The sequence below is a fragment of the Vigna unguiculata genome, chromosome 7 (genome assembly GCF_037176805.1).
Source record: "Vigna unguiculata cultivar grain cowpea cultivar isolate G323 ecotype 2 chromosome 7, ASM3717680v1, whole genome shotgun sequence".
In the NCBI taxonomy this organism is placed as follows: Eukaryota; Viridiplantae; Streptophyta; class Magnoliopsida; order Fabales; family Fabaceae; genus Vigna; species Vigna unguiculata.
Window position 1 is genome coordinate 8,509,344 of NC_140798.1, and position 14,910 is coordinate 8,524,253.

Sequence of the window (14,910 nt, forward strand, 5' to 3'; positions counted from 1 at the left end):
TACTATCTTCTTTACCTTTTTTATCTTAAGAAAATGAAAAGTTTTCATTTTCTGATGATGGACACAGGACCTGATGGATAAATCTTAGAACAGCCTTAAATAGATATGGCGAGTCAGAAGATTTACTGAGAAGCCACGTGGAAGAAGATGATTCGCTGAAAGTACAACTACAGCTACAAGGATTTCAGCACCTACTAACCCACAAAGGAACTTTCCCCGTACCCATCACCATCACAAGCAAAAAAACAAAGAAACAAACACAAAACTACCAAATTTTTTCGAAGGAAAGTTTCACAAAACTTTCTTCTCTTTCCTCTTTCTGTATCACACTTGAAAAGGGCATCATCAAACATTAACAATATCAACAACAAAGACAACAACAACGTCAAAGAAAGAACCTTTTGGTGTTAGAGAGGGACAATGAAAATGATCCAAATAAGTGAAAGGTGAAAGCATGCTTTGTCGGCCATTAAAACTTCACCCCCAAAAAAAGGTTGATCCTTCACACTCATTCTTTCATTCCCTTGTGCCAAACCCCACCCAACAGAGAAAAGCCACAAATAGTGCCACCCCTGGAGGATGGATATTCATTCACTGATTCATTGAACCTTGAGTCTTGCTTCTTTCTCAGTCCCTCAAAACAAAAAGGGGTTTGGATTTTTCTCCTCGAAATCTTGGCCTTTTCTCTTTCAGATCGAAGATCCCCACTTTTCATGTCCAAAGGCCACGTGGGTCTATACTATTTTTGGCTAAAGCTTCATTAACTTCTTCATGGTTCTTCGCAATTTTCCTTCACAAGGAGTTGCTGATCCCAAGTGGTGGACCAGCTGCTTTTGTTAACTTCTCTTTTTTATGAGTGATGGCGGTCTTTGGATGAAAGGTGTGTTTTCTTCATGTGCTATTGTTTTGATCATTCTGAATTCTGTGTAATACACATGCGTGTCTTTGTTTTTTTTATTTTTTCCTTTGAACCTGGCAATGGTGATTTGGTATTGTGGAATATGATTTCAAGTTAATTGGACCTGCTCCAAGATTCAATTTTTTGGTCTTGTTAATTATACGAGTTACCACAAATTTTCTGGTTTGTACAAATCCAATGGGAGCAAGAATTTTCCAGAACATTTTGACTATTTCATTTCTGAGCAAAATAGCCTTTTTCAAATAGTGTTCAATTGATTACACCAATCAATAGTAGGGTTTTTTTTATTTTTTATTTTATCGGAGGTTATGACAAAAAAAAATCGTCTATGTTGTGAAAGTGATTGATTGATGGCTTGTTTGTGCAGGTTTTGAATAGTAAGATGGCTGGAGATATTAAGGAGAGAACTTTGGCAATAGGGTATTCTTTTCTTTTACTGCTATTGACTTTACTTCTCTGTAGCACTGAGGGTTTGAACACTGAGGGGCAAATCTTGCTAGAGCTTAAGAATGGATTTCATAATAAATCTAATGTTTTGGAAAGTTGGAAGCCTACTGATGAAACCCCATGCGGATGGAAAGGTGTAAATTGCAGTCATGATAGTGATAACAATCCAGTAGTTATGTCTCTTAATTTGACTTCAATGGATCTTTCTGGAACTCTGAATGCTGCTGGCATTGGGGGTCTGACCCATCTGACTTATCTCAATCTTGCCTACAATGGGTTGACTGGAAATATCCCAAAGGAGATTGGTGATTGCTTGAATTTGGAATATCTTTATTTGAACAATAATCAGTTTGAGGGCACAATTCCTGCTGAATTGGGTAAGCTATCTGTTTTGAGAAGTTTGAATATTTGCAACAACAAACTCTCTGGTGTGATTCCATATGAGTTTGGGAACTTGTCTTCAATGGTTGAGCTAGTGGCCTATAGCAACTTTCTTGAGGGACCCCTACCCAGTTCCATTGGAAATCTTAAGAATCTTGTAAATTTCAGAGCTGGGGCAAATAACATTACTGGTTACTTGCCAAAGGAAATTGGTGGATGTAAGAGCTTAATGCTTCTTGGTCTTGCACAAAACCAGATAGGAGGGGAGATACCAAGGGAGATTGGGATGCTTGCAAGCTTGAAAGAATTGGTTTTGTGGGGAAACCAGCTTTCAGGACCTATTCCTAAAGAGATTGGGAACTGTAGCAGTCTTGAGAAAATTGCTATATATGGGAATTATCTTATTGGACCTTTACCTAAGGAAATTGGGAACCTCAAATCCTTGAGGTGGCTGTATGTTTACAGAAACAAGTTGAATGGAACCATTCCAAGGGAAATTGGAAATCTTACTTTATGTTCAGACATTGATTTCTCAGAGAACTCTTTAGTAGGTAGTATCCCTTCAGAGTTTGGTAAAATAAATGGTCTAAGTCTGCTGTTTCTCTTTGAGAACCATCTAACTGGTGTTATACCAAATGAGCTTAGTGGCTTGAAGAACCTGTCAAAGCTAGACCTGTCAATAAATAACCTCACAGGTCCAATTCCATTTGGCTTCCAATATCTGACTAAAATGAACCAGTTGCAACTTTTTGACAACTCCCTTAGTGGTGTTATTCCCTCAGGGCTTGGATTTCATAGTCCCCTTTGGGTTGTTGACTTTTCTGACAACAACTTGACAGGAAGAATACCTCCTCATCTGTGCAGACATTCCCGTTTGATGTTGTTGAATCTTGCGGATAATCGTCTTTATGGAAATATACCAACAGGTATACTAAACTGTAAATCATTGGCACAGTTGTTGATACTTGGAAACATGCTTACTGGCAGCTTCCCTATAGAATTGTGTAAGCTGGAGAACATGACTGCCATTGATTTGAGTGAAAACAGGTTCAGTGGTACACTCCCTTCTGATATTGGCAACTGCCACAGATTGCAAAGGCTTCATCTTGCCAACAATTACTTCACATTGGAGTTGCCTAAGGAAATAGGCAATCTCTCTCAATTGGTGACCTTCAATGTTTCGTCAAATCTTTTCACTGGAACAATCCCACCTGAGTTTTTTTCTTGTCAAAGACTACAAAGGCTTGACCTCAGCCAGAATAACTTTTCTGGTTCATTGCCTGATGAGATTGGAACACTTCAGCACTTGGAGATTCTCAAGCTTTCAGACAATAGGCTGTCTGGATATATTCCTGCAGCACTAGGCAATCTGTCTCATTTGAACTGGTTGTTGATGGATGGTAACTATTTTTTCGGCGAAATACCTCCCCAGTTAGGATCTCTTTCAAGCTTGCAGATTGCAATGGATCTCAGTTACAATAACCTTTCTGGAAAAATACCAGTTCAGCTTGGCAGTCTCAACATGCTTGAATATCTCTATCTCAATAACAACAATTTGGATGGTGAAATTCCCAGCACATTTGAAGAGCTATCAAGCTTGTTGGGTTGCAATTTCTCATTCAATAACCTCCATGGACCTATTCCTTCCACTAAAATTTTCCAAAGTATGGCTGTAAGCAGCTATATTGGTGGTAAGAATGGCCTCTGTGGTGCACCTCTCGGTGACTGCAGCACCAATTCTGCTTCTCACTCTGATACACCAGGGAAAAGTTTTGATTCTCCTCGCGCTAAAATAGTGATGATCATTGCAGCTTCTGTTGGAGGTATTTCACTCATTTTCATCTTAGTTATTTTATATTTTATGAGACGTCCTAGAGAGTCAATTGATTCCTTTGGAAGCACTGAGGCTCCCTCCCCAGATTCAAATATATATTTCCCTCGAAAGGAAGGTTTGACATTCCATGATCTAGTTGAAGCTACAAAAAGATTTCATGAAAGCTATGTTATTGGTAAGGGAGCATGTGGAACCGTGTACAAGGCAGTGATGAAATCTGGTGAGACCATTGCTGTTAAGAAGTTAGCATCAAACAGGGAAGGGAACAACATTGAGAATAGCTTCAGAGCTGAAATATCAACTCTGGGAAGAATAAGGCATCGGAACATTGTGAAACTGTATGGCTTTTGCTACCACCAGGGTTCCAATCTCCTGCTATATGAGTACATGGAAAGAGGTAGCTTAGGTGAACTATTGCATGGTTCTGCAACTACTTTGGAATGGTCAACTCGGTTCATGATTGCACTTGGAGCTGCTGAGGGTCTTGCCTACTTGCATCATGACTGCAAACCAAAAATTATTCACCGCGATATAAAATCCAACAACATTCTACTGGATGAAAACTTTGAGGCTCATGTTGGTGATTTTGGTTTGGCAAAAGTCATTGACATGCCCCAGTCAAAATCAATGTCTGCTGTTGCTGGATCTTATGGCTATATTGCTCCTGGTAAGCTTCTTCATTTTGTATCTTGTTTTGACAAGGTAGATCATATTATATTACTGTGAGTATAGTGTCTTGTACCTTATTATGTGATTTGTTGTTTAACTCCATGCTCATAAACAATGTATACTTTTGACTAGTTATCAAATACTGTTTGGTGAACCATTTGTATCTGTGTGGCAGAATATGCATATACCATGAAGGTGACAGAAAAGTGTGACATCTACAGTTATGGTGTTGTGCTGTTGGAATTGCTCACTGGAAGAACACCAGTTCAGCCACTAGATCAAGGAGGAGATCTTGTCTCATGGGTGAGAAACCATATCAGAGATCATGACAACTCGCTGAAGCCGGAGATACTTGATACTCATGTTGATCTGGAAGACCAAACCACAGTGAATCACATGCTCACTGTTTTGAAGCTTGCTTTAGTATGCACAAGTGTGTCTCCTACAAAGAGGCCATCAATGAGGGAAGTTGTGAAGATGCTTATTGAGTCCAATGAGAGAGAAGGAAACTTAACACTCACTCAAACATACCTTGATCTTCCTTCCAAAGATGCCTTGTGAACAAAGTATGCAACAACATCTCTTTGACATTTTGTTAACAGAACATGAAATTTTTTTTCTGCTCATTTTTGCATTCCACAGGAGAAAATAGGAGATGATTCTTGTACATTGTTTCACTCCACTATGGCACTAGGCTTAACTGTTTTACCTTATAGCATTCTTTATTATTAATACATCGTCTCTGTATTTTCTTTTTGAATTCAGTGTATATGTTATATTAGTCACTGTATTGTACAGTTTTTAATTGCCATGGAATGTGCATCATCATCATGGAGGTTATATGGTCAAGGCAAGGATAGATAATAAATATTTGAGATGTTCATATAACATGCTGCAAGTTTCATGGAACTGATTGGTGAACGATTAAATTAATTTGCATTTTAACATATTTTAGTTCATCTTCTTTGATTGGATAGGGACCACTTACAGCAGTTTTAGATATTTGTTGAAAGCTATTGTTTTGATATTAATTGTTCTGATAGATCTTTGCATTTGAATTTTAAAACTGTTTGTCAACAAATTGCTATAATATATCATGAATACAAGCTGTTATTCACTATGACAGAAATTCTAATCTTCGAAGATATATTTTACTTAACATGTAGTTGGTAGAAGAGTATTGGATTTGGGTTTTTTAAACAAAGTTTTGAATTTGAGTTTTGTGAACAGAAGAAAACATGTGATTGAGAGAAAAAAAAAATTCTACTGAAGTTATCTAGCAAGTACCATGGTTATATAAAAAAGAGCATATATTTTAATGTAATTAGTGATTTATCCCCTCATAAGATGTGCACACTGATGTATCTTAATTAATGCTGTCTTACATATATAATGAGCTTAGATTTAAACAATTATAATATCAAGTCATAGATCTAATCATATAGTTGGTCAAAGGAATAGTTGCGTGGTCTTATTTATCATTTATTTTATGTCTTACAATATTTTACAATAAAATAAACATGAATATACACATAAATAAGTTAAACTTTTGATAGTTAATTTCAAACTATCCAAAAAGTTTTATTTTACAAAACATATGCATTATGAATGTATCGGTAAGAATAATCAATTAAATACATTTAAATTTTATTCAAATTAATGTTATATGAATTCTATAAATAAAGTCTTGGTCTCTTTCTTTTATATAATAACTAATACTATCGAGAAACATAAATATTTTAGATCATTTGAGTTATTTTAATTTGTTAAGAGTGCTTTCAATTTTTTAGAATAAAAAGATGTTGTGTTTTGAGCATAGAAAAATGTTAGTGTTGTGTTGATTGTACTTCTTTTTCCTTTTCCTTTTTGCTGGAAGTTTTTCGATGTATATCCTTTTATGTAACGAGAACCAATACGCTTTATATCTTCTTGGGATATTTCATGTGTTGAACATATTTTTTTAGTATGTTCAATCGAAAATATTGTTAGTTTCTTGTCTTGAAATTTTAATCTTCATTGTAAGTGTTTTGTACAAACTTTGAAAATAGTGAAATCTAATTATTCTAAGGTTGAATAATTAAGATTGAACATAAAATCATTTGTGATCTAAATTAGTATAAATTTCTTATGCAATCTTTATGTTTTTTATATCATTGTTATCCAATTTTTTTAATCTTGATTCCCAAATTAGTTTTAAAAGAACTTGAAGAAAGAAAAAATCTTATGAAAAAGTTTCAAAAACAAATTCACCGCACTCATAATTGGTTTTTGAAAGTTAATCAAAACAAAGGTCCATAAATTTTTTAAATGACTTTGTTAAATCTATTTTGAAGAGTTTGAAGCCATACCACCTTTGGTGAGTGGAGAAAACTTTTCAATTTGCACGATGATAAGTGAAGATGAAGCCATAAAAGGGTTCAAAAGGTTTTGGAGTGATAGAAAAATCACTCACAATGGGTCAGGGTTTCTTGTGTAAGATGAGTTCTAAATTTCAAAAGTGAAGGGTACAAATAATATCATAAATTAATTTATTTGGACTAATATTGTTGAGTTTAAATTGGAAGGTGAATTTTCTTCTTTAAAGCTTGAAAACTTCAATAAATTTTGTTTATTTGGATTTTTTGAGGAAGCCAACCTAGGTACCACCTTGAGGCACTTCAAAATGGGGGCTGCCCCTGCACCCCCAAACATTCTCATGTACCCCCAATAATTACTCTTTTGACCTTAATCAATCAATGTTTTCTTTTTTCCTGCACCCCCAATAATTTACTGCTTTCTTCTCTCACAAAGCCATCACTCTCACCACCCACCAACCCACCTACTCCTCCTCCATCGACAGAGCCTTCTTCATCTACCCCCTCCGTTTTCTTGACCCCCAAACCAACTCCACCGCCTCCTTCTCCTCCCGCTTCTCCTTCTCCATCCTCTCCTCTCCCTCCTGCCCCTCCGGCGAAGGTCTCGCCTTCCTCATCGCCTCCTCCACCCACTTCCCCGCTCTCTCCATGGGCCTCCCCCAACCCTCCCCCAGCTCAACCTCCTTCTTCGCCGTCGAGTTCGACACTACCTTCGACCCTTCCCTCAGCAACATCAACGACAACCACGTGGCCTTCGACGTCAACAACGCCTCCTCCTTCGTGTTCGTCGACGCCTTCTCCCGCGGCATTGACCTAAAGAGTGGCAAACTCATCAATGCATGGGTGGAGTCATGCAATCAAGATGGTATGTGTCTGCCTCGCTTATTCCTCCACCAGACCTTCCACTCCCATTCTTGTTTCCCAAGTAGACCTCTCTGAGACATTTGAAGACTTCATGCAATTTGGTTTCACGGCCTCCAATGGGGAGGGGTCAAGTGATTACACAGGTAAGCTTCAAAAACGAAATTCGTGATCCGTTTCAGAAAAATATGAAACAGATTCCGAAATCCGTTTCATAAATTTTCATGTTTTTTTATGAAACGGATTTTGGGATCCGTTTCATACTTTTCTGAAACGGATCACGATTCTGTTTCACAAATTTTAATTTTTTTTTCCAGAAACGAAATTTGTGATCCGTTTCAGAAAAGTATGAAACGGATTTCGAAATCTGATGAAGGATTAACTTGTTCCTTTTTAAGATGATTGAATATGGTGTGAGTTAATTAAGAAAGCTAAGCGAAATCCCCACTGGACATTAAGATAGCAAGCTATCTAGATGTGAAGGTTCCTTTTACAAGAGAAGAAGATGCTGGATTGATTCAAAACAAAAAGGAAATGGAAAGCACATAAACCATAGAAAACCAAGAACAATTAAAGGAAAAAGAAAACATAAAATGGAAAGGAAAGAAATGATAAAAATGTGAGAAGCACGCCACTACAAGGCTAGGCTAGAAGCCATGACAACCTTGAAGATGAGTGGATGTGTCCCGCCACTTGCTATGCAAGATAAGGCTTAAAAGTATTCACTCCCTAGGAAGGAAACTCTCACAAATGGTTGAGACACAAGAGTATTTTTACTTCAAAATGTTCAACCCTTTTACATGTCTAGGAGCACCCCTTATATAGAAGAGTTTAGGGGCCTCTAAGCAAATAAAAGATACCTAAGGATGTCTCTACAAAAACTTAACCCTAGCTTCTAGAAACTAGGTCAAATAAGGTTACAAAAATGAGAGACAAAAGAGCTAACTATGTGTGTGCAAGGCTAATTTCGTTCTAGCACAAAAGGAGACAAAGAATGTGTCTCATATGTCTCCAAAAAGTGGCCAAAGTGTGCTAAAAACAAAGGAGACCAAAGGTACATAGGTATACTTGCTTCATGCCTTTTACTTTATGCTTTATGCCTTTGCTTTACTCTCTCCTCCACATCATTTATGCTCCCTAATCACCATGCGCCACCTAGCATTGCTTTCTTACTCCTAATTAACCTACAAAGTAAAGAAACATAGATTAGCATGTTGGCTTAAGTCAAGTCAACTATAGTCAACAAGTCAAACCTAGTCAAAGGTCAATAAGTCAACTAAAGTTGATTCAACTAAGTCAACTTTGGGAATCAAAAATAACAAACACAAATGAAAGGGATGAAGGATTAGTGAACTTCCTTTCTAAACATGCTTAGTCTTCTTAAGCATGTGCCTCCATCCTTGGTTGGGGTCAATCCTTCATCATCCTCCCCTCCTTGGAGAGAATTTGATCACAAATTCTTTAAGCCTTTGTAGATGGAGCTTGACTTGATTTGGGGGAGGATTTGTGCCTTCCTTTTTTGAGCTCTTGTTCCATCCTTTCTAAGGATATTACCCTTAGCTTTGGTTAGGCCATCTTTATTTTCTAGAGTACTCTTCCTCTCTTGCTTGTGCTTTGGGCCTTCCTTTTTGGCTTGGGAAGAGAAGGAAGAGTGATGCACATCTTGCTTTGGAAGAATTTTTTTGTAGGCAAGTAACACCTTGGTGAAAGCTTGCCCCTTTTCTTTTTCTTCTTTATCTTTTCTTATTATATTTCTATCCTTATTAACTTCTTGAGGTGATAGAGGTAGTAAAGTGGTCTTTTTCCCATTTATGAAGAAAATGTATTGGTTAGTATGGCCATCATGTAAAGTTTGTTTATCAAATTGTCATGGCCTGGTCTTTTTCCCATTTATGAAGAAAATGTATTGGTTAGTATGGCCATCATGTAAAGTTTGTTTATCAAATTGTCATGGCCTACCTAGTAAGATATGTGTGACTTCCATGGGAACAACATCACATAGCCTTTTTTTTTATAGCTTGGGTTGTGACTCCAATAGGCAACAACCATCCCAAGGGAAGGTGAGAGAGATTGCGGGTTCAACTAGAAGTGGACCTATGAAGGCCCCAAAATTTTTATATCTACATAATTTAATTAATACATAATTTTAAATATGTATTTAAAAATTAATATTTTTAACATATTTAATATTATAAAATGTTTTATATATCTATATTTAATATATTTCTATTCTTTTTTTTCACATTTTCAATTTTACCTTTTTAATATTTTAAAAAATAAAATTAATTATTTTATTAATATTATCTTTCAAGTGATCACTTATTTAATTTAATCATTTTTTTTATTTGACTATTTTTATTTGAAACTTAACTATTATAAATGAAAATTAATTATAGTAAAATTATACAAATTATTTGTATTTATTTTATAATTATAATGATAACAATAATTATAATTTTATTATTTTTTATTATCTTAAAAAAAGTAAATACAATGTTTTTACCAATTTATATAAATATTTTAAAATTAATCTTTTAATTTTTATTTTCGTTCAAAAATATGAAATTAGTCCTCTAGTTTTTTTAGTCCCAATTTGATCTCAATTTTTGAAAAAATGATACAATTTGGTCATTTTTCATTAAATTTTCTGAATCAGATCAAGATTTTTTAATCAAAATTGAAGTTGTGAATAAAGATGATTTGTTTTGTTTGTGTAATTGACCTAATCTTAGAGTTAGTCATGATAAAAAATCATTGCTCCGCTTTAAGAAATTTAACGAAAATAATCAAATTGCATCAATTTTTTTAAAAATCGAACCAAATTGAGGCTAAAAAAAATAGAAGACCAACTTGACATTTTTTAACAAAAAATGGAACAAAATAGTAATTCAACCAAAATTTTGGCACCCTCAAAATATTGATCGAAGATCACTGGGTTCAACTCTCTCACTAACAAAAACTAACAACTTACATTTGGCAATAAAAAAAAAAAAAACTATTTCAAACTATCAAAGGATGATATGCTACTCATTTATGCTTTGAAGAATGTCATTTAACTATATTGGCAAGCCATTATTTTTAAGGTAATGTTGAAGGTATAAAGGTTCCTTGTTTACCATCTCTTGTTTTGCAATTTTAAAACACTATAGTGTTGATTTAGAAGGGAAAAGAGCATTTGATGCTTCAATCTCATCTGGAGGAACAAGGACTTGTACCAAAAGAATAAAATGATTTTATGCATATTGACAAAGTATAAGCCAAAGAAAGGAAATAAAAGTTCTCTAACCTTTTGATGAAGCTTTTATTATCAAGCTAGATAAGGTATATAATTATTAGTTGAGAAAAGAAAAATAGCATAATGATACTTTGGAGAACATTCATCTTACTCCTGAAAGCATCAAGAGAAAATTTAAGAGACTAAAGCTGGAGAGTAGTGGTGAATCAAGTGAAAATGATGAACAGACTCTTTTCTGTCCTATTTTTTTCATTTAGTTCATGTTTTCTTATCTTTTTTGTAATATATTGATTAATAAAACTTGTAGTAATTTGACTCCTTTGATGAAATTTCATTTTTATTGATTGGTGTTTTATGTTTAGTGGTTATGTTTTAATTCGTTAAAATACATATTAATAGATTAGCCTGATCAATCAATGGCTTAAAGTTTCACATAATAAATTAAAATAATTTGAAACATACTAATTTTTCTATGTTCTAGGAAAAATAATTGATTATAAGTGATTTTAATCTATTATTCCAAAGTATTTTTTCAAGATAATTGATTACAAGTGGTGTTAATCGATTATTATAGAGACTTGTAATTTTTCGGAAGTCATTTGTGATCCATGATACTTAACTAATATAAATATTAATAAATTATTTCACATTCTTTTTTTTTCTCCGGTATATTTATATGGACAAAATTTGGAAGTATTCGGTTGAGTTGACCTCGACTCAAATTTGATTGCATTGGACTGAGTTGACCAAGTCAAAATTTGCCCGTATTCGGCCGAGACGACAGCAACCAAAATTTGACTATATTCAGCCTAGTTGGCTCCGGTCAAAATTCAATCGAATTCAATTGAGTTGGTCGCGATTGAGATTTGGCCGAGTCGGCCTTGACCTAAATTTGATCGTATTCGGCTGAGATGGCCTAGGATGAAATTTGACTGTATTCAAATGAGTCGGTCACGATCGAAATTTGGCCGTATTCAACCGAGTTGGCCACAACCGAAATTCGGCCGAATTCAGTTGGGTCAGCTCCGGTCAAAATTCGGTCATGTTGGCCTTGACCGAAATTTAGCCGATTGGTCCAGAGTCGATCGCGACCAAAATTTTGTCGTATTCAGGAGAGTCGGTCCCAACCTAAATTTGGCTGAATTCAGTCGAGTTGGCCATGACCAAAATTCGGTCAAGTCGGTCCTAGCCTAAATTTAGCCGTATTCGGTCAAGTCTCAAAGAAAATTTGATTATATTCAACTGAGTCGGTCGTGATCGAAAATTGACCATATTCAGCCGAGTGGGTCCCAACCAACGAATTTAGTGGAGTCAACCTTGACCGAAATTTGACTGATCAGGCCCTAGCCAAAATGTGGTCATATTTGGCCAAGTCGGCTCTAGCCAAAATTTGGTCGTATTAGGCAAAATCGGCCTTGGCCGAATCTAGTCAAGTTGATCTCAACTGAAATTTTACCGAGTCAGCTCTGGCCCAAATTTGGTCACGTCGTACCCGACAAAAAATCTGCCAAATTTTATGGTGTCGGCTTTATGGACACAAGTTATAGATAATTCAATTTAAATTTATTTTATGAAAAATAGATTTTGGATTTTGAACTTGATCCAAATATTTGGATATGGATTTTAAAAAAAATCCAATCTACTTTTTCTGAGAAAATGTAGTTGGATCGAAAATCTAATGTAATTATTTGGATCCAAAATGGATATGGATTGGATCATTAAAAATCCAATCCATGATCACTCATAAGGGAAAGTTTTTTGTTATGTGCTTTCACCAGTGTGATTGAAAGTTTAAGGAAAGTTTTATGGCACCATCTCCAACATGGAAGATTGGATGAAACCATACCACCTCTAATGAATTTATTTTGATGATGATTTTGGAAGATGAGGATAAAGATGTTTTGAGAGTGTTAAGTCTTTCACAAAAGACAATCACAAGGCTTTTAATTCAACACACTTAAAAAAAATGTTTTTGTAAAGTTAAAAATATGAAAAAAATGGATTAATTAATTGATTATGTTTTAAAATAATCGATTAAATTGTTCATAAAAGGTTTCTGAACAAGATAAACGATTATCAAGTCAATTAACTGATTAGACCAAAGAGCATTTGAGCTATTTTATTTGTTAAGAATGCTTTCAATTTTTGTGAATAAAAAAAGGTTGTGTTGTAATGATTGCAAAAGTCTCATGATTTTCTTTTGTTGTTATCCAGTTCCTTGTTGTTGGAAGTGTTTTAGTATATTTCATCTTGTGTAATCAAGATCTCTGATTTATATCATTTTAGAGTGTTTCAAAGGTTGAACATATCCTTTTGAGTGTGTTCAAGAGATGATATTTTTGTGTTTTATTGCCTTGTGTTTGTGATTGTCATTGTGAGTTCTTTGTACAAACATTGAAAATAGTGAAATCTAGTTATTCTAAGGTTGAATAACTATTATTGAATGTAGGATCATTTATGATCTAAACTAGTATAAATTTGTTGTGCAATACTTTATCGACCTTTATATTTTTCTTTTTATGTTGTTGTTACCTAATCAATTATTAATATTGATTTCTAAATTAGTTGTATTAAAATTTTCAAATTCAACTATTTTTAATAGAACTTGAATAAAGGAAAAATCTTTTGAGAAAGTTTCAAAACCAATTTAACCCCGTTACCCCCTCCCCGTTTCACGTCATTGGTTTAGTTGAGTCAGCTATTCTTTTCTAACAATAAATAACATGTAAAGAACTAAATATGATTCAAAACAACTTGTAAGATTTAAAAATCAAATTGCACTAACCTAGGTATTTGACCAAATAAAAAAAAAAATAAGCAAAAACACTCAAGTAGAAGCATGTTATAGAATTCTAAACAACATATAGAATGATTTAAGAAAGAGGAACAAACGAATTGAACTAATCAACAATCACTATAACTTGGCACATATAAGGAAAGAAAATAAAGGACTCTAAGCAATTATGGACATTATAAGAAACAAGACAAGTAAAGAAAAATGTAAAGAAAAGAGAAAGAAAGAAAGCTTAGTTATTTTTCTCTTGATGATTGAGGACCAAAATTTTGATTAATGAATAATGACTTCTTTTTCAAGATTGGATTCATCCAAAAAAATTTGCAATTTGCCTAGTGGACCTAAAAGCAAGTAGAGAAAAAAATTAGAATATTCGCTTGTTCATTTTATCAAAAGAAATTGCCAACAAATTTGGAAGCATTTAAAGAATACAAATAGTAGTTTTATCATATTACATTGACATTACAAACCCCTTACCAAAGAACAACTATAATGAATAAATCCAACATATAACATATCTCGTCCTTAAAGTCATATTGAACACCACTATAAATACGAATACCTTACAAATGATGTTATGCTACTTATATGTAAAATTCATTTTTGTTTAATGAAACTCTTTACTATGCATTTAAATGGACTACTCAATATAATGCTTAAAATTTATTTCAAATCTAAAATTTATTTTTGTGATATTTCTTTCGTAACACTTTAAATGTTTATACTTTTATTTAACTAACTTTTATCATTGTATTTAAACATTTCATAATTATAAACTTTTGATTTTAGTATTATAGATTTACTTTATCTTCTATTAATTACATATATTAAATTGTTTTATTTTATTATTTGAAATGTTTTTATTTAGTTTATTATTTATAACTATTAAAACAAACCAAAAATAGAAGAATGAAGGATTAAATTATATTTTAAAGTTTTCCTAGATCTTTTCATAATGCTTCTTTTGACTAGAGTTAATAGACAAAGTTTATATTTAACCAACAATTTGTCAACCAATTTTCTTGAGAGTAGCATATAGTGAAGTGCAATCGCAAGTTTGAATTACACACTATAACTCTTTACTTTTTAATATTGTTTATGAAAAATCTCTCGTTATAAGGTTAATAACATACAATATAAAGGATAAAAGTGAAAAGATATTTACAAAAAAACATTGTTAAATTGGTTGGTTTGATAACTTATATTATACTCAATCTTTGAATAATACGATCAAGCACCACTAAACAAATTAACACTATGAAGATACAAGTGTGTATTGATTGGACCTTAGTCACTCTTGGTTGAAACAATCCTAGTATTATTTGCACATGCAGACAATCCTTGTCTGAAAACTCAATTATTATTTGGAACACGACTACTCTTGGCTAAAACCCTTAAGTATTTTGAAATTCAATC

General features: G+C 33.7%; 1 protein-coding gene across 2 annotated transcripts; it reads left to right on the plus strand.

The window, feature by feature from the left end:
* The first annotated feature begins 245 nt into the window (after positions 1 to 245).
* On the plus strand, positions 246 to 5,010 carry LOC114191032 (uncharacterized). 2 transcript variants are annotated; one of them, XM_028080176.2, is made up of 3 exons: positions 246 to 880; positions 1,287 to 4,248; positions 4,426 to 5,010. In XM_028080176.2, exons 2-3 carry the CDS (start codon positions 1,302 to 1,304, stop codon positions 4,809 to 4,811), a joined length of 3,333 nt encoding a protein of 1,110 aa, XP_027935977.1. In that variant the 5' UTR covers positions 246 to 880; positions 1,287 to 1,301; the 3' UTR covers positions 4,812 to 5,010. The 2 variants fall into 2 exon arrangements, with proteins under 2 accessions (XP_027935977.1, XP_085532361.1); XM_085676235.1 differs by lacking the exon at positions 246 to 880 and adding an exon at positions 925 to 1,191.
* Positions 5,011 to 14,910: the final 9,900 nt, after the last annotated feature.